The 16,764-nt window shown below is 45.1% G+C and overlaps 2 protein-coding genes across 2 annotated transcripts in view; both read right to left on the reverse strand.

Annotated features, from left to right (window-relative positions):
• TOP3B (DNA topoisomerase III beta) overlaps window positions 1-16,764 on the reverse strand; it is an 85,525-nt gene that overhangs the window by 63,041 nt on the left and 5,720 nt on the right. The window lies entirely within an intron of this gene.
• On the reverse strand, window positions 12,493-14,876 carry LOC309399055 (uncharacterized protein; the record flags this gene model as incomplete). Its single annotated transcript, XM_081966521.1, has 3 exons — window positions 12,493-14,424; window positions 14,536-14,774; window positions 14,871-14,876. The coding sequence occupies 3 exons, from the start codon at window positions 14,874-14,876 to the stop codon at window positions 13,698-13,700; spliced, it is 972 nt and encodes a 323-aa protein (XP_081822647.1). The 3' UTR covers window positions 12,493-13,697.

Below are 16,764 nucleotides of genomic sequence, written 5' to 3' on the forward strand. Positions count from 1 at the left end.
CATTCCTTTTCCTGTCTAATACGGGATTAGCATAAATAAATACCGGGGCAACGCTGTATTATCAGCTAGCTTTCAACAAAATGCCTAAGCCAACATCTCCCCATTTCCCATGGAGGCAGGTTGGAAAACACGATGTGCCATCTTGATTTGCTAAAGCACCATGTGTGGTTTGTTAAGATTTTTTCAATCTAGGAAAAGCTGTCTAAGGGGGCAGGGGGGGCTGTTGCACAAACTACGATTCTGCAAGCCGTAGTTTACGGTCATACTTCAGTGTGAATTCAGCTGTGGCTGGGGGAATAATGCTTGCGTAACCCTGGATAGAAGGCAGGACATGCGGTGTGTTTTATTATAGAACTTTGTGTACAGGTAGCCCCGTACCACAACGGAGCCACAGCGGATGACATTTCTGTCGTTGAAGTGAGACGTTTGTGAAGTGAGCTTTGTCCCGAACGTGACTTGCAACCATTGTTAAGTGAATCCCCGCAATTGATAAGTTAGGAACACAGCCGCTAAGTGAATCTGGCTTCCCATTGAGCTTGCTTGTCAAAAGGGGATCCCGGGACGTTGCAACCGTCGTAAACACGAACCAGTTGCCGAGCATCTGAATGGTGACCCATGGGGGAGGCCGCAACGGTCGTAAGTGTGAAAAACCGGTCCCAAGTCTCTGTTTTCAGTGCCGATGTGAGTTTGAACCGTCCCCATATGACCTGTTGTAAGTCAAGAGCTACCTTAGAACTAAGTTGGGTTCTCCCAATTTGCTTGTCGGATCTAGTTCGTCGTATAGTTGTATCCACACCAACATGCTGGTTTAAATTAATCTTGGTTAAGAGTGGGGGTTGAACTGGGAAAGTTGAACTGTAGGGTCTTTGGTGGTCTCTGAGATTGAATGTTTTGGGTCCTGGGAAGAGCTGAGCTCTTATCACTCAGAGTCCCAAATCAAAAGTTATTTCAGGCTCCTTAATCAGTTTTATAAATGAAGGGAAGTTTGTTTTGGGGTGGGGGAAGTGATTTCTGCTCACCCTGAAGGGGCATCAAAGCAGCCCAACCTTAAGGACCCCCCCCCCAGTTTTCCATCCAATAGGTTGACTTCTAAACAGATTCTAATTTGACAGAGGAGAATATTGTTAGCTCAGGGTTGGCATGAGGGGTGCTTGGTGCTCTCTGAGCTTGGTTGGTTTCTTGCAGACGTTTCATGACCCTGCTAGGTAACATCATCAGTGCTAGAAGGGAGTTTGTGGGAGAGGAGGAGGAGGAGGAAAACTGTGGGGTCCTTGGTGCTCTCTGAGCTTGGTTGTTTTCTTGCAGACGTTTCATTACCCTGCTAGGTAACATCATCAGTGCTAGAAGGGAGTGGGGTTTGCGAGGAGGAGGAGGAGGAGGAGGAGGAGAAGATGAAGGAGGACGACGACTATGGGGTCCTTGGTGCTCTCTGAGCTTAGTTGTTTTCTTGCAGGCATCTCATGACCCAAATCTACAAGGGAGTGGGGTTTGTTGAGAAGTGGAGGAGGAGGAGGAAGAAGAAGAAGAGGGGAAGAGGAGGAAGAGGAAGAAGAAGAGAGGGAGTGGGAAGAGGAGGAGGAGAAAGATGGCAATGGGGTTTTGGTTGTTTTCTTGAAGGCGTTTCATGGACCCAACTAAGTAACACCATCAGTGCTACAAGGGGTTGGAGTTTGCGGAGTGGAAGAGACAGGACTGACCTTTGACGCTCTCTGAGCTTGGTTGTTTTGCTGAGGATGTTTCATCACCCAGCTAGGTAGCATCATCAGTGCTATTAGCTACTAGCAATGATGATGTTACATAGTTGGGTCATGTCTGCAAGGAAACAACCAAGCTCAAAGAGAGCGCCAAGGATCCTGATATCTCATAGGGACTGCCACAAAGAAGAGGGAGTTGAGCTATTCTCCAAAGCACCTGAGGGCAGGACAAGAAGCAATGGCTGGAAATTAATCAAGGAGAGAAGCAACTTAGAACTGAGGAGAAATTTCCTTGACAATGAGAAGAATTAATCAGTGGAACGACTTGCCTCCAGAAGTTGTGAATGCTTCAGCACTGGAAGCTTTTAAGAAGATGTTGGATATCCATTTGTCTGGAATGATATGGGGTTTCCCGCCTGAGCAGGAGCGGTGGTAGACTTAGATAGATTCAGATTAACAGAGTTGGAAGTCACCTCAAAGGTCATCTAGTCCAACCCCCTGCCCAAGCAGGAGATCCTACACCATTTCTGACAGATGGCAGTTGACTAGACCTCCAAAGTCCCTTCCGTTATTTTAGGGCTATTCGGGGGTCTCCATGTGGGGGCCTCCAAAACATCAAGCCAATCCCTGCAATGGTGTGACCAAACCTTCAAGCCCCCTTTTGGGGCCTCCCCTATGTGGGGCATGTTACAAGCAGCTATACCTTTGATGGTATCTTTCCAGCTGCCATCTTCAGTTTCTGGACTGAGTGGGTCACCTCTGAGACAGTTTATAACAGCGGTCACCAACTGGTGGTCCGTGGATCACCGGTGGTGGGCAATAAAAATTTGGTGGTCCAGAGAAAAATTATTTGCATTTTTTATATTTATGGCTTCAGCTAGATTTGTATTGGGGATTTCTTTTAAGTGCTAAAGCTAAAAAGTAAAGGTTCCCCTCGCACATATGTGCTAGTCGTTCCCGACTCTAGGGGGCAGTGCTCATCTCCTTTTCAAAGCCGAAGAGCCAGCGCTGTGCAAAGACGTCTCCGTGGTCATGTGGCCGGCATGACTCAACACCGAAGGCGCACGGAATTTGACGTACCGCGTTTTCCCTGAAAATAAGACCCTATCACAAAAAAACCATTTGACATACCGCGTTTTCCCTGAAAATAAGACCCTATCACAAAAAAACGATTTGACGTATTTTTGGGGAAACCGCGGTACATCAAATCGCTTTTGTGACAGGGTCTCATTTTCGGGGGAAACGCGGGGAATGAAGATAATGGATTTTCCAGGCAGTGCGAAGCGTGTCTTTAAAGACGTCACTCCTGTTGCTGATATGACATGTCCCACATACCTGAGAAGGGTTTAACTTTCTAGGATTATTTTTAAAAAAACAAAGAAGTGAAGGGGGGAAAAAATGCTTTAAAGCAAACTGAAGAGTTGACAAACTGGTCTGGGTGAGTAACAATTCCATGGAGGGAAAAGTTGAGAGAGAAGGAGTAGAACGCAACTCTTAGACGAGTCCATAAAGACATGTTTTTATGGGTGTTGTTTGGGCTCCCTTACCCCCTTCTCCACCCACCTCGGTACACAAACACAATCCCATCCCTCTCGCAAGTCTTCAAAGAACGCCCAACCGAGAGTTGTCACCGCTCATAATCCTCACACACTCCTGTTGGGCCACAGGTGAGAAGATAACCTAATTTGGCTTTCCCATTTAGCTAAAAAGAACCTTTTCTTTATGGTCAAAAGACAGGAGCCAGGGGTACGTTTCATTTTTTTCATCGAAGCTATGGGGGGCATCTTTTTTTTTTTGGGAAAAACTTTTTTATTTATTTTTAATTTTCAAAACAAACCTAAAAATCCTCCTTCTTTACATACTGTAGAAAGTGTATCAGTTGGTTACAAAAGGTTTTTGTGCATCTCTTCTACCGTCATCAAGTATAATTCCTATTAACTCTAGTATCTTAACTCAAATGTTTATACATATTACCATCACCATACCTCCACTTTTATTTGGCTATAATTGTTTAAACGTCCTTCATCATAAAATATAGCAAAATTTAGTACCTAACCACATACTGGCATTTCATTTACTTATTTATAAAATCCTCCATTAACATTAAATCCTTATAGCCTATTCTAGCTGAACACCCATAATATTTAATAACCAAGTTTTCTAATCCTCCTTTCCAAATCACTGTTTACAATTTACATCCAGTTCCCTTATATTATACCCATACATATATATATATATATATAGATTATTATCATTATCCTTTCTTTATTTGGCTATATCCTATATCATAACATTTCCCCCCTAATGATCAAAACTTAACTGTGTCTAATTTAGTTCTTATGGGGGGCATCTTTTGTGGTGGGCCAACATCCCAGCAACAGCATGCTACTGATAATGTTCCCTAGTTGGGTCATGAAACGTCCAAGCCAACAATCAAGCTCAGAAAGCACCTGGGACTCTAAAGCAGTAGCCCTCCTCCTCCTCCCTCACTCCCTTCTAGCACTGATGATGTTCCCTAGTTGGGTAATGAAGTCAAACAAGTGACCTCAGAGAGCATCAAGGACCCCACAGTCCTCCTCCTCTTTCTGCTCCTCCTCTCCCTTCTAACATGGATGAGGTTACCTAGTTGGGTGATGAAACGTCTGCAAGAAAACAACCCAGCACAGAGAGCACCAGGGAGTGTGTGTGTGTGTATGTGTGTCCTGAGGCAGGGTCCTGCCTCCTCAAGGTATAAGGAATACGGGAGGTTGCTTTCACCCCCCCCCCCGCCTTCTTTAATTCAGCTTAGCCCACCCTGAACGATTGATGGAAGATAGCTTTCCCGAAAGCTATTGATTTGGGAGGTGGAGGACCGGGGTGGGAGGACTTTAAATAGTTTAGAAAGGGGAGGGAGAAACCCTCTTGGGGGAGAGGGGGGAGGGCAAAGAAATACCAAGAAGGAATTGGAGCTCCTTTGCAGAGGGAGGGGAAGGGGGGGCATAGGAAGGTCTTTGAATCCCGCTAACAGATTGCACATTCCTAAGGTGCTTTAGGGCTGACCCCGGATGGCGGAGGAATTTGAGAGAGAAAAGGAAGATTTGAAACATCTCCTGGAGCAGTGTGTGTGTGTACGTGTGTGTGACAAAGGAAATTGCAGATGTGTGTGTGTGTGTGTGTGTGTGTGTAAAACATTCCAATTTCTGCATCCACTTGGGCGCTGGAGGGAAAAGGGGGGATTGTAGGAATGCAGGGAACCAAATGTTGAAAGAAAAAATCTCTCTCTCTCTCTCTCTCTCTCTCTCTCTCTCTCTCTCTCTCTCTCTCTCTCACATAAAGCTCTTAGAAGGAATTCCCTCGATTTTATTTTGGTTTATTTGTGGATTCATTTTGTGGTGGGGGAACGGAAGTAGAATATTGGGTTGGCTTTGGAGGGGTGGGGGGGGAAAAGCTTCCCTGCCTATGGGAAGGGTGGGTGCCAGGAGGGTGGAGTTGGGGGGGCTTTTAAATTGAACAGAGCTGTTCTGGGGGGGGGGTGTCGGTCTGTTGATGCAGATAGCAGTTTTCTTTCTCTTTCTCTTTTTTCTCTTTCCTTTTTCTCTTTTTTTATCTCTTTTCTTTCTTTCTCTTTTTTCTTTCTTTCTCTTCCTTCCTTCTTTCGCATCTTTCTCTTTCTCTTTCTACCTCTATCTCTCCCTTTCTTTTCCTTCCTTTCTTCCCATTTCTCTCCTTCCTTCCCATCTCCTTTCCCCCCCTCCTTCCCTTCCTACCTCTATATCTCTCCCTTTCTTTCCTTTCCTTCCTTCCCATCTCCCTTTCCCTCCCTTCTTTCCTCCCTCCCTTCCTTCCTTCCTACGTTTATATCTCTCCCTTTCTTTTCTTTCCTTCCTTCTTCCCTTCCTTCCTATCTCCCTTTCCCTTTCTTTCTTTTCCTTCCTTCCCTCTTCCCTTCCTCCCTCTATATCTCTCCCCTCCTTTTCCTTCCTTCCTTCCTTCCCATCTCCCTCTCTTCACAGAAGGGAGGCGATGACACCTGCGCTGTCTGAGCGAGGCCAGAGCAAAGGTTTAATCATGAGATTTTGATCTGGAGGCTTAGCATGTTTTTGTGTTCAACTCACTCCTGTGCTTTCTTTGTGATTCAGGAAAGGGTCATTTGGGGAAAGTACATGGTGCAAACCCAGCTGCAAAGCTCATCCTGCAATTAACAGTTATGGGTGTGCGCTCTCTTTTTGACTGATTGATTGGAAGAAATTTTTTACTTTTTAAAAGAAAAGAGGGGGGGGGAGATTGCTGAGCAAGGAGGTAGGTGGGATGGTTCAGGGATCCACTCTGGAAGGCAGCTGAGGTTGGAGATTTGGGAATCTTTCCCCAACCCATCTCAGCAGGTTGGCTCTTGCAGGTCTTAAAAAAAAAAGCTTCCATTTTTAGACAGGATTTGTACCAGCTTGTTAGATAGCTTGAAAAGCCAGAAATGGAATGTCAAGAATGCAAGGCTAAAGAAAGAAAGAAAGAAAGGAAGGAAGGAAGGAAGGAAGGAAGGAAGGAAGGAAGGAAGGCCCAGCAGAGAGAATGGGAGGGAGGGAGGGAGGGAGAGAGAGAGACCCAACAGAGAGGGAGGAAGAGAAAGAAAGAAAGAAAGAAAAGGAAAGAAAGAAGCACCCAACAGAGAGAAAGCGGGGGCAAGACCAGAGAGAGGGAGGGTGGGAGAGAGAGGGAGAGGGAGGGAGAGAGAGAGACCCAACAGAGAGGGAGAGAGAGAAAGAAAGACAGAGAGAGGGGGAAGAGGGAAGGAAGAAAAGAGAAGGAACCAAGGAAAGAAAAGGGAGGGAAAAAGGAAACAGAGCAAGAAAAGAAAGGGAGAGGAATCAAGGAAGAGGGAGGGAAGAAGGAAGTGGAAGGGAGGGAGGGAAGAGGGAGGGAAGAAAGAAAGTGTTTAGAAAGAAATGATAACAAAATTCTTGCCAGTGGTGATTGCGGTGTTGTTGGGTTTTTGTTTTTGTTTTTGGCCTTTTGGGATGCAATAACATGATTTCCCCTTAAATCATTTCCTAACGATAAGGACTTACTAAAAGCCCTGGGAATATTGTATCCAGAGTCTTGGGAGAGGAGATAAAAAAAAGATTCTGGGGCCAAAACAACACTTTTCAGTCCCTCTTTAATTTGCAACTGAATGGGGTTAAACCTATTGCCGCTGCCATAGGAGGAGTTTGAGCTGGCGTCTATTCAGTTTTCCTGCAAAACCTATTGTGGGCAGTTTAGTTCACTTTCTGTAGATGGTCCCTGGCTTAATACAGCTTTTTTTTTTTTTTAGTACCAATTCCTCTTCTCCTTCCCCTCTTCCCCCCACCCAGCTGGGTTTCTCCCATCTCAATTCTGGGGTTTTGTATCAGCGGGGCAGGTTGGAGGGGGGGAGTGTGAGGAAACACCCAATTGAGTGGTTATTTATTTTTAATTTTTAAGCTTGCCTTCTGAAATTGTGGGTGCTTCATCACTGGAGGTTTTTAAGAAGAGACTGGGCAGTCACTTGTCTGAAATGGTAGAGGTTCTCCTGCTTGAACAGGGGGCTGGACTAGAAGACCTCCAAGGTCCTTTCCTCTACTGTACTCTATTCCATCTTCTCTTATATTCCATCTTCTATTCTATCTCTTCTCTTCTACTCTACTCTATTCCATCTTCTCTTATATTCCTTCTCTTCTCACCTCACCTCTCCTCTAAGAGGACTCCATCCTCTTCTACTCTACTCTACTCTTATATTCCATCTTCTATTCTATCTCTTCTACTCTACTCTTCCATCTTCTCTTATATGCCACCTTCTCTTATATTCCATCTCCTCTCCTCTCCTAAATTTAAATTAAATTAAGGCTCTACATTTAGGCAAGAAAAACCAAATGCACAGGTACGGTATAGGTGGTACCTTGCTCAATAGGAGTAACTGTGAGAGGGATCTCGGAGTCCTAGTGGACAACCGTTTAAATCGGAGCCAGCCGTGTGCAGCAGCTGCCAAAAAAGCCAACACAGTTCTAGGCTGCATCAACAGAAGGATAGACTTAAGATCACGTGAAGTGTTCATACCACTTTATAAGGCCTTGGTAAGGCCACACTTGGAATACTGCATCCAGTTTTGATCGCCACGATGTAGAAAAGATGTGGAGACTCTAGAAAGAGGGCAGAGAAGAGCAACAAAGAAGATTAGGGGACTGGAGACTAAAACATGAAGAACGGTTGCAGGAACTGGGTATGTCTAGCTTAAGAGAAAGAAGGACTAGGGGAGACATGATAGCAGTCTTCCAATATCTCAGGGGTTTCCACAAAGAAGAGGGAGTCAAGCTATTCTCCAAAGCACCTGAGGGCAGAACAAGAAGCAATAGATGGAAACTAATCAAGGAGAGAAGCAACCTAGAACTAAGGATAAATTTCTTGACAGTTAGAATAATGAATCAGTGGAATGTGCCTCAAATTGCAAAGAGTTTTGCTAAAAGCCTGGCCGAGGGGCATCATCAGGGAGGGAGGGATGATGGGGGTTGTAGTCCGGCCAAGGGCACCCAGTCGAAGAAGCGAGAAGTGGTCTTTCTTTCTTTCATCCTTCTTTCCTTCCTTTCTTTCATCCTTCCTTCTTTCCTTCCTATCTTCCTTCCTTTCTTTTCTTTCTTTCTTTCTTTCTCTTTTTCTTTTTTCCTTTCTTCCTACCTTCCGATCACCCTTCCTTCCTCTTTCTTTTTTCCTTCCTTCCTTCCTTCCTTCCTTCCTTCCTTCCTTCCTTCCTTCCTTCCTTCCTTCCTTCCCCTTTTCCACAAATTGGCCCCACACAGCGGCCAAAGCTGTAATGTGGTTTCTTGTTTTGAAGCCGAGAGAAGGGAATGTCTAAACACATCTTTAGAGGTGGTTGAGTTCAGGGGTGGGGGGAAAGGGCTTCGTGTGATGGCAAGAAAATCTTTCAAAATGTTTGTTTGTAAAACTGCTCCCATTCATATGCGTTTTCATATTTCCAACCCTGTCGAATGTGGCTTCATCAATCGTGGTGGTTCTGGTTTCCGAGGAAAAATTAGATGGTAGGAAGTTTACCTCAGACCAGAATTTAAATCTGGACGTGTGGACTTCAACCCCCAGAATTCCCCAACCAGCGTGGGGGTTGAAGTTCACACATCTTAGAAGTTCTCAAAGTTGAGAAAGTCTATGACAGTGAGGGTGAAACTTTTCGTCACCGTGCCCAAACCAGAACAATGTTTTCTCATTCTCTTCCACATGTCTTTAGAACTGCCTTTGCTAAAACCCCTGCAGTCTTCCAGGGCTTAAAAAAAGAAACCTCCTCGGAATTGCAGATCTATTTCTTAAAACTGGATTAAGTGGATCACGGGCAGTATGTTGCAGCAAAATCTACAGAGCTCTGTTGCCCCGTTTTGCTAATTTCGATCTCTGGGGAATCAGGTGTTGTCCCAAAATTCTGCTAACACAATGTGTTTTATCTCCGCTCAGAAAGGCCATGTGTAATTCAGACAATTAAACAATTTTGCTTCTTAATCGTTGAAAATATACACACAGACGAGAGGGCTTGACTCAAGGGGTTGGATCAGTCGCAGGGAAGACTGGATTCTAATCTTGCCTTAGGCACAAATTCAGAGGGTTGATTTTCGGGCAAGTCTCCCCCTCTCCGCCCTCAAGAGAAGAAGAGAAGAGAATAACCGAGCTGGAAGGGACCTTGGAGGTCTTCTAGTCCAACCCCCTGCTTAGGCGGGAAACCCTACACCACTTCAGAGAAATGGTTATCCAACATCTTCTTAAAAACTTCCAGTGTTGGAGCATTTACAACTTCTGAAGGCAACTTCTGTTCCACTGATTAATTGTTCAAACTGTCAGGGAATTTCTCCTTAGTTCTAAGTTGCTTCTCTCCTTGACTAGTTTCCATCCATTGTTTCTTATCTTGCCTTCTGATGAAGGCAAGTATTCTTGACTTGTGATTGGGAAGTGATTTTCGTTTTTGACACACGTTGAGGACAATTTTATCCCGTTTTCTGCTTATCAGTTGGAGAGTTCTTATATTCACAAAACCATTATGAATTCTCAGCCATCTTTGCTGAAAATGGATCTTATTGTGACTGTTTATGATTTCGATTCGTTCATTCAATTTTTATAGCCAGCCATCTCTCCGTTGCCCGTTGCTCTATAGGTAGATTATTTCTGAAACACGTTGCCAAGAAAGCTTCGGGGACCTGTTTTTGGGATTGGCTCAATCAACCCGTCACCAGGGTCAGATCCACCGAAAACATTTTTGGGAAGCCCCCCAAAGGAGACCACCCTACGTGGCTTAACCGGTATTTATAGAAGAAACCACCGTTGGCTGAGTTTGCAGCAACACAACACGAGGCCCCAGAAACCTTGTTTCCAAATCAGAGCAGCTGGCTTGAAAAATGAATCAAACCACATTGTGGTGTGTGTGTGTGTGATTGTGAGTGAGCGAGCTAGTCCTGCATTGAAAATTGGTGCATTGGCTCTCTGTTGACTTGAATCGCGGAAACCATAGTCCCGAAAACATCTGGAATCTGGACAGGGTGGGGCCATGGCATAAAGTTTACATAACCCAGGAATGATGGATTGATTTATAAGGAGGAATTTTCTGGCAGTGAGAGCAATCAATTCCGTGGAACAGAAGTTGCCTTCAGAAGTTGTGGGAGCTTCATCACTGGAGGCTTTCAAGAAGAGGATTGGACTGCCATCTGTCAGAAATGGTGCAGTAGGGTCTTCTGCTTGGGCGGGGGGGTTGGACTAGATGACCTACAAGGTCCCTTCCAACTCTGTTTATCTGAATCTATCTAAGATGATCAAAGGCCTGGAGGATAAAACATATGAAGAGCGGTTGCAGGAACTGGGCCTGGTCCCTTCTGATTCTTCTTCTATGGTCTATGCCTCAGATGAAGCAAGCTTCTGCCTTTTCATAACTCTTATTCTGTAAATGCCTTGTGAATAGAATAGAATAGAATAGAATAGAATAGGTATATATTAGTAAGGTATGATTATATATGATATTTGTTTTATAATTTAGTGTGAATGGCAGAGAATATGCCAGGATGGTCACACTGTGTCCGATATTTTAATATGAAATTAATAAAAAATATTTTTAAAATAGAATAGAATAGAGGAATTAAGGAATAGAATAGAAAACAAAATAGAATAGAATGATATAAACAGAATAGAATAGGAATAGAAGAGAAAACAGAATAGAATAGGAATAGAACAGAACAGAACAGAAAACAGAATAGAATAGAATACAATGATAGAAAATAGAATAGAATAGAATAAATTTCTTTATTGGCCAAGCGTGATTGGACACACGAGGACTCAAGTTGTCATCAGCTATAGCTTTTCCTTGTTCTCCGTTGTTTTCAAAAGGGGCAGCAAGAAGGTGAAATTTTTACCCTGTCACTTTGAGATCAACTAAAACAATTGCTCAACCACGCATGAATTCCAAAGATCCCTCAATAACCACTAGGACTAGACCCCAGGAGAAAGTTTGACTTCTTTCAGGATGTGGCTTGTGAGCCCAAACCGGAACCTCCTTTGCCGGGGAGAAAAGATACTAGCAAAAAATTGGATGAAATCTCTCTTGCTATTTTTCAGAGTCATAAATATTACAAAAAGGTAGTCGAGGCTTAAGCTCATTTCCCCTGAGGCATAGGACATAGAATTACAGAACTGGAAGGGACCGTGGAGGTCTTCTAGTCCAACCCCGCCCCCCCTGCTCCAGCAGGAAACCTATACAATTCTGGACAAATAGCTGTCCAATCTCTTCTTAAAAACCTCCAGCGATGAAGCACCTACAACTTCTGGAGGCAAGCCTGCTTAATTGATTAATTTTTCTCACTGTCGGGAAATTTCTTCTTGGTTCTAGGCGGCATCGCTCTTTGATAAGTTTCCAACCTGTCCTGCCTTCAGGTGTTTTGGAGAATAGCTTGATCCCGTCTCCTCTGGGACAGCCCAAAACAAAGAGAGAGAGAGAGAGGCCTGTCTGTTTTCCAGAAGCTTCCAAAGCTTGTTTTTGTAGCGGTTAGACCCACGGAGGCAGATCTTCTGTTTATGGATGACGGTCTGTTCGGTGGGAGGGGTGACGGTTGACTCAGGAGCACACGAGGCTCTTGGTCCAACTTCCAAAACCTTTTTTTAACTAAGCAGTAAGTTCAGATAGGGTTGAAAGAATGATCTGAATGAACCTCTGGAGGAAACTGGGTGGGCGCAACCCCTTGGTTCTGCCACACGCGACAGTGGGTCAATAGGAATTGGGACAGCATGGGGATACTGAGGAAGAGATTTGGTTGACCCTGTTGGTGAATGCATGTCAGCACAACATTGACCTGCAATTCGGGGTGTTAAACTAACTTCCATGCAGGCAGGACTCTTCTTGGAATACCCAACAGTCCAGCTGTTTGCCCCCTGATGCCAACTTAGTCCTCCAAGACACAAAGTTAGCAGGAAAAAGCATTTGACTCAATAAGCTTCTCCATTATGAGATCTCTCTCTCTCTCTTTCTGTGTCTCTCTGTCTCTGTCTCAATATCTTTTAATCTCATTTTCTCTCTCTATTTCTGTCTCTCTCATTCTCTTTCTTTCAATTCCATTTTCTCTTTCTCTGTCTCTCCCTTCCTCTGTCTCTTTGTCTTTATCTCTGCCTCATTCTCTTTCAATCCCATTTTCTCTCTTTCTGTCTTTCTCTCTGTTCTCATTCTCTTCCTCACTCTCTTTCAACCACATTTTCTCTCTCTAATTCTGTCTCATTCTCTCTGTCTCTCTCGCTTTCAATCCCATTCTCTCTCTTTCTGTGTCTCTTGTCTCTCATTCTCTTTCTTTCAATCCCATTTTCTCTGTCTCTCTCTCTCTCTTCCTCTGTCTCATTCTCTTTCTCTTTCAATCCCATTTTCTCTCTTTCTGTCTTTCTCTCTGTCTCGTTCTCTTCCTCACTCTCTTTCAACCACATTCTCCCCCCCCCCCTCTCTCTCTCTCTCTCTCTCTCTCTCTTTCTCTCTGCCCAATCCTCCTCACAAGGTTGTTGTGGGGAAAATAGGAAGAGAAAGATGTGTGGGATATGTTTGCCACTTTCAGATGCAAGTGGACGTCAACTTAGGGCCACAAATTAAGCCCAAAATTTCTCTTGCTAAGTGATAAGAGTGCTGGAGCTGCCATCCCTTCTATAGGCAGGCAGTTCCACTGATTAATTGTACCCCCATGTCAGGAAATTCCTCCTTAGTTCGAGTGGTTTTTAATTCCCTTTCGGTCCCTCCTGTGGCTAATGTTGAAGTAGAACTTAAAGGCTAGTGAGGTTGCCCTCTAGGTGTAGTATATAATCCACAGATGTATTTTTTTTAAATGACAGAAAAATAAAACCTCAGGAACAAGAAAAGAAAGAAGTATCTCGGCTGAGAGTAAAAAACTATTGCAATATTAAAAGCGATAAAAATATACAGGTACAACTTAGGACTACTAATTGAGGCCAACATTTCTGTTGCTAAGCGAGGCAGTTGCTAAGCGAGTTTTGCCCATTTTACAACTTTTCTGTGAAAGTTGGACCATAAAAAAGGCTGCGTGCCAAAGAATGGAGGCCTTTGACCTCTGCTGCTGGAGAAGACTCCTGCGAGTCCCTTGGACTGCAAGACGATCCAACCGGTCAGTCCTAGAGGAGATCAACCCTGACTGCTCTTTAGAAGTCCAGATCCTGAAGAGGAAACTCAAAGACTTTGGCCACCTAATAAGAAAGAAGGACTCCCTGGGGAAGAGCCTCATGCTGGGAAAGATAGAGAGCAAAAGAAGAAGGGGACGCCAGAGAAGGAGGTGGCTGGATGGAGTCACTGAAGCAGTCGGTGTGAGCTTCAATGGATTTCGGAGGATGGTAGAGGACAGGAAGTCCTGGAGGAACGTTGTCCATGGGGTCGTGATGGGTGGGACACAACTTCGCAACTAACAACAACAACTTTTTTTGCCACCGTTAAGCACATTGTTGCCATCGTTAAGTAAGTAACATGGTTGCCCACGCCAGCCGTCCAAGTCAATGTCCTTCCCCAGCTTCCCTCTCAGTACAAAGTTTCCCCCCCCCTTCCCTGTCTCTCTTTCTTAAGGCATGTGGGAAGAAGATGGGAGCTGAGGGTGTTAAATCTCTTCTCCACTCTCTTTGTAAATTATATCGAGAGAAGGGTTTTTTGGGATGGAGCCAAGTGGGTGGCCGCTGCCGAGGGTTTTCAGGAGGTCTGCTGGCCCAGCTCTTCTCGGAGGCAGGAGGAAGCCCCTCCCTGTGATGGAGGCCAAGAAGATTGGGGGGGGGAAGCAGAGGAGAAAAGCTACAAGCTTCTAAGGGGGAGAGGGAGAGAGAGAGAAAGAGAGAGAGAGAGAGAAAGAAAGAAAGAAAGAAAGAAAGAAAGAAAGAAAGAAAGGAAAAGAAGAAGAAAGAAAGAAGGAAAGAAAGAGAATAGAAAGAAGGGAAAAAGAAAGGAAAGAAAGAATGAAGAAAAGGAAGGAAAGAAAGGGAAAGAAAAGAAGAAAGAAGGAAGGAAAGAGAAAGGAAAGAAAGAAGGGAAAGAAGAAGAAAAACAAGGAAGGAAAGAAAGAAGAAAAGAAAGAGAAAGGAAGGAAAGAGAGAAGGAAAAAAAGAGAAAGGAAGGAAAGGAAGGAAGGGAAAATGAAAGGAAAGAAAGAATGAAGAAAAGGAAGGAAAGAAAGGGAAAGAAAAGAAGAAAGAAGGAAGGAAAGAGAAAGGAAGGAAAGAAAGGGAAAGGAAAGAAAGAAGGGAAAGAAGAAGAAAGAAACAAGGAAGGAAAGAAAGAAGAAAAGAAAGAGAAAGGAAGGAAAGAAAGAGAAGGAAAGAAAGAGAAAGGAAGGGAAAAAGAAAGGAAAGAAAGAGAAAAGAAGGAAGGGAAAAAGAAGGAAGGAAGAAAAGAAAGAGAAAGGATTGGGCTGGGCTGGGGCTGCAGCAAGGGTGTGGGGCTATGCAGTGGGGCTTGAGGAGAGCCGAGCACAATGGAGTAAGCTGCCCTCTGAACCCGGAGTAAATGAGCTTTTCTAAGGTTCTCCTTTCATTTCTGACTTTGGAAGAAGACAAGGTTTGATTGTGCTCCTCCGCTGAGGTTTGCTAGCCGTTGGGTTTCAGGGCTGTCGAGAGCCACTCGGTGTAGATGAAGAAGGCAGATTTTATTCTGAAATAAATGTCTAATTCCAGCATCCAAACCTGCATCCCGAGAATGGAGAATCAGGGACCGGAAGGGCTTGGGGAAAAGGGCCAAATCCAAGGGACGTTTGTGTGTTCTAATTCCTAAGGCGGAGAAAGTTACCTGTCCCATCTTGTTTGGGCCCTTTTGTTTACAACAAGAGGCTCCTTTTTGCATCTCCGCAAATTAATTCAAAAAAGAAGCAACAGGAACAACAGCAACAGGCGATGTTTTCACCCCATTAGATTTCTTTGCATTTATTTCACAGGTATATGCACTTTGAAGGTTTGGAAGGGGTGTTTTTTTTTAACAAAAGGTATTTCCTTTCTCTCTTTCTCTCCTACCTTCTCTTTCTTCCTTCCCTTTCTTTTCTTCAACTTTTCCTTTTTTTCTCTTTCATTCTTTCTCTTTCTTTTTTCTTTCTTTTTCTTTCATTATTTTTCTTTTTGTTTCTTTCCTTCCCCCCTCTCTCTCCCTTCCTCCCTCCATCTTCTCCTTCCTTCCTTCCTTCTTAACTCTCCTTCCCTTGATCCTTCCTCTGACCATCCATCTTCTCTTTCCTTCCTTCCTTCCTTCCTTCCTTCCTTCCTTCCTTCCTTTCCTTCCTTCCTTCCTTCCTTCCTTCCTTCCTTCTTCTCAACTCTCCTTCCCTTGATCCTTCCTCTGACCATCCATCTTTTCTTTTCCTCCCTCCCTCCCTCCCTCTTTCTTTATGTACTAGAATTCTTTATAGAAATATAAAGGCTCCTGTGCAGGCTCCCCCCATCACCCCCCCCCCAGCTTTGTGCTCAGCCAGCAGTGTGTGTGTGTGTGTGTGTTTGTGTGTGCCAAAAGCATGCTTTGGGGCAGTCTGCTACTCTTTCTTTGTTGCGCTCCTGTCCAGCATCACCTCTAGCAGTGCAATAATGAAAGGGCATCAGCCACTCCACAAATCAACAGGGAAAAGGGGGTGGGGAGGGGAGACCGGATTAATTGGGATCCTGGAAGGGGCAGCCTTCCCTCCTGTCCCCACCACCACCACACCCCCTCCCACTCCAACTTCAGAACAATAGCTGAGGATTTGCTTCTGCCTGGGGATCCCTGGTCCTTGGGATAGGATGGGGGCCAATCACCAGGAGACTGGGAGTTCTAGTCCTGCCATGAAAGCCAGCTAGGTGGCTTTGAGCCAATTAACAGGAGAGTGGGTGTTCTAGTCCCGCCTTGGGGCATGAAAGCCGGCTGGGTGACTTTGGGCCAATCACCTGGAGACTGGGAGTTCTAGTCCCGCCTTGGGGCATGAAAGCCGGCTGGGTGACTTTGGGCCAATCACCTGGAGACTGGGAGTTCTAGTCCCGCCTTGGGGCATGAAAGCCAGCTGGGTGACTTTGGGCCAATCACCTGGAGACTGGGAGTTCTAGTCCCGCCTTGGGGAATGAAAGCCCGCTGGGTGATATTGTGCCAGTCCTTCTCTCTCAGCCCAACCCACCTCCCGGGATGGTTGTGGGGGACGGGGGGGAGGGGGAAGAGGAGGAGGAAGAAGGGGTATTAAACATATCCACCCCCCCTTGAATTACACGTAAAATGATAAAACTGTGCGGTCCAAATAAAATAAATACAGCAAAACAACACGGCTGCCCCTCCCACCAGTTTGCTCCAACCTTTTGTAAGTTACCACGAGATGCCCAGTACCCTCCCCCCCCCTCTCAAAGGCTCTGGGAGGAAGTGGTGGTTGGCCAAGTGGAGCCCACCCCTCCCCTCTGTCTATCGCCCTTCCCTGCTGATCTGCCGGGAACTGGCCAACGTCAGTACGAACTGGAATAAACTGGGTGAGGGGCTAAGCTAGCCGGTTGGGCCTCCCTCCCTCTGTTCTCTTCTCTCTCTCTCTCTCTCTCTCTCTCTCTCTCTCTGCTGCTAACCCCTTCCAGGGCAGGCAGC

The sequence above is a fragment of the Natrix helvetica genome, assembly GCF_964273705.1.
Source record: "Natrix helvetica genome assembly, chromosome: 14".
In the NCBI taxonomy this organism is placed as follows: domain Eukaryota; kingdom Metazoa; phylum Chordata; class Lepidosauria; order Squamata; family Natricidae; genus Natrix; species Natrix helvetica.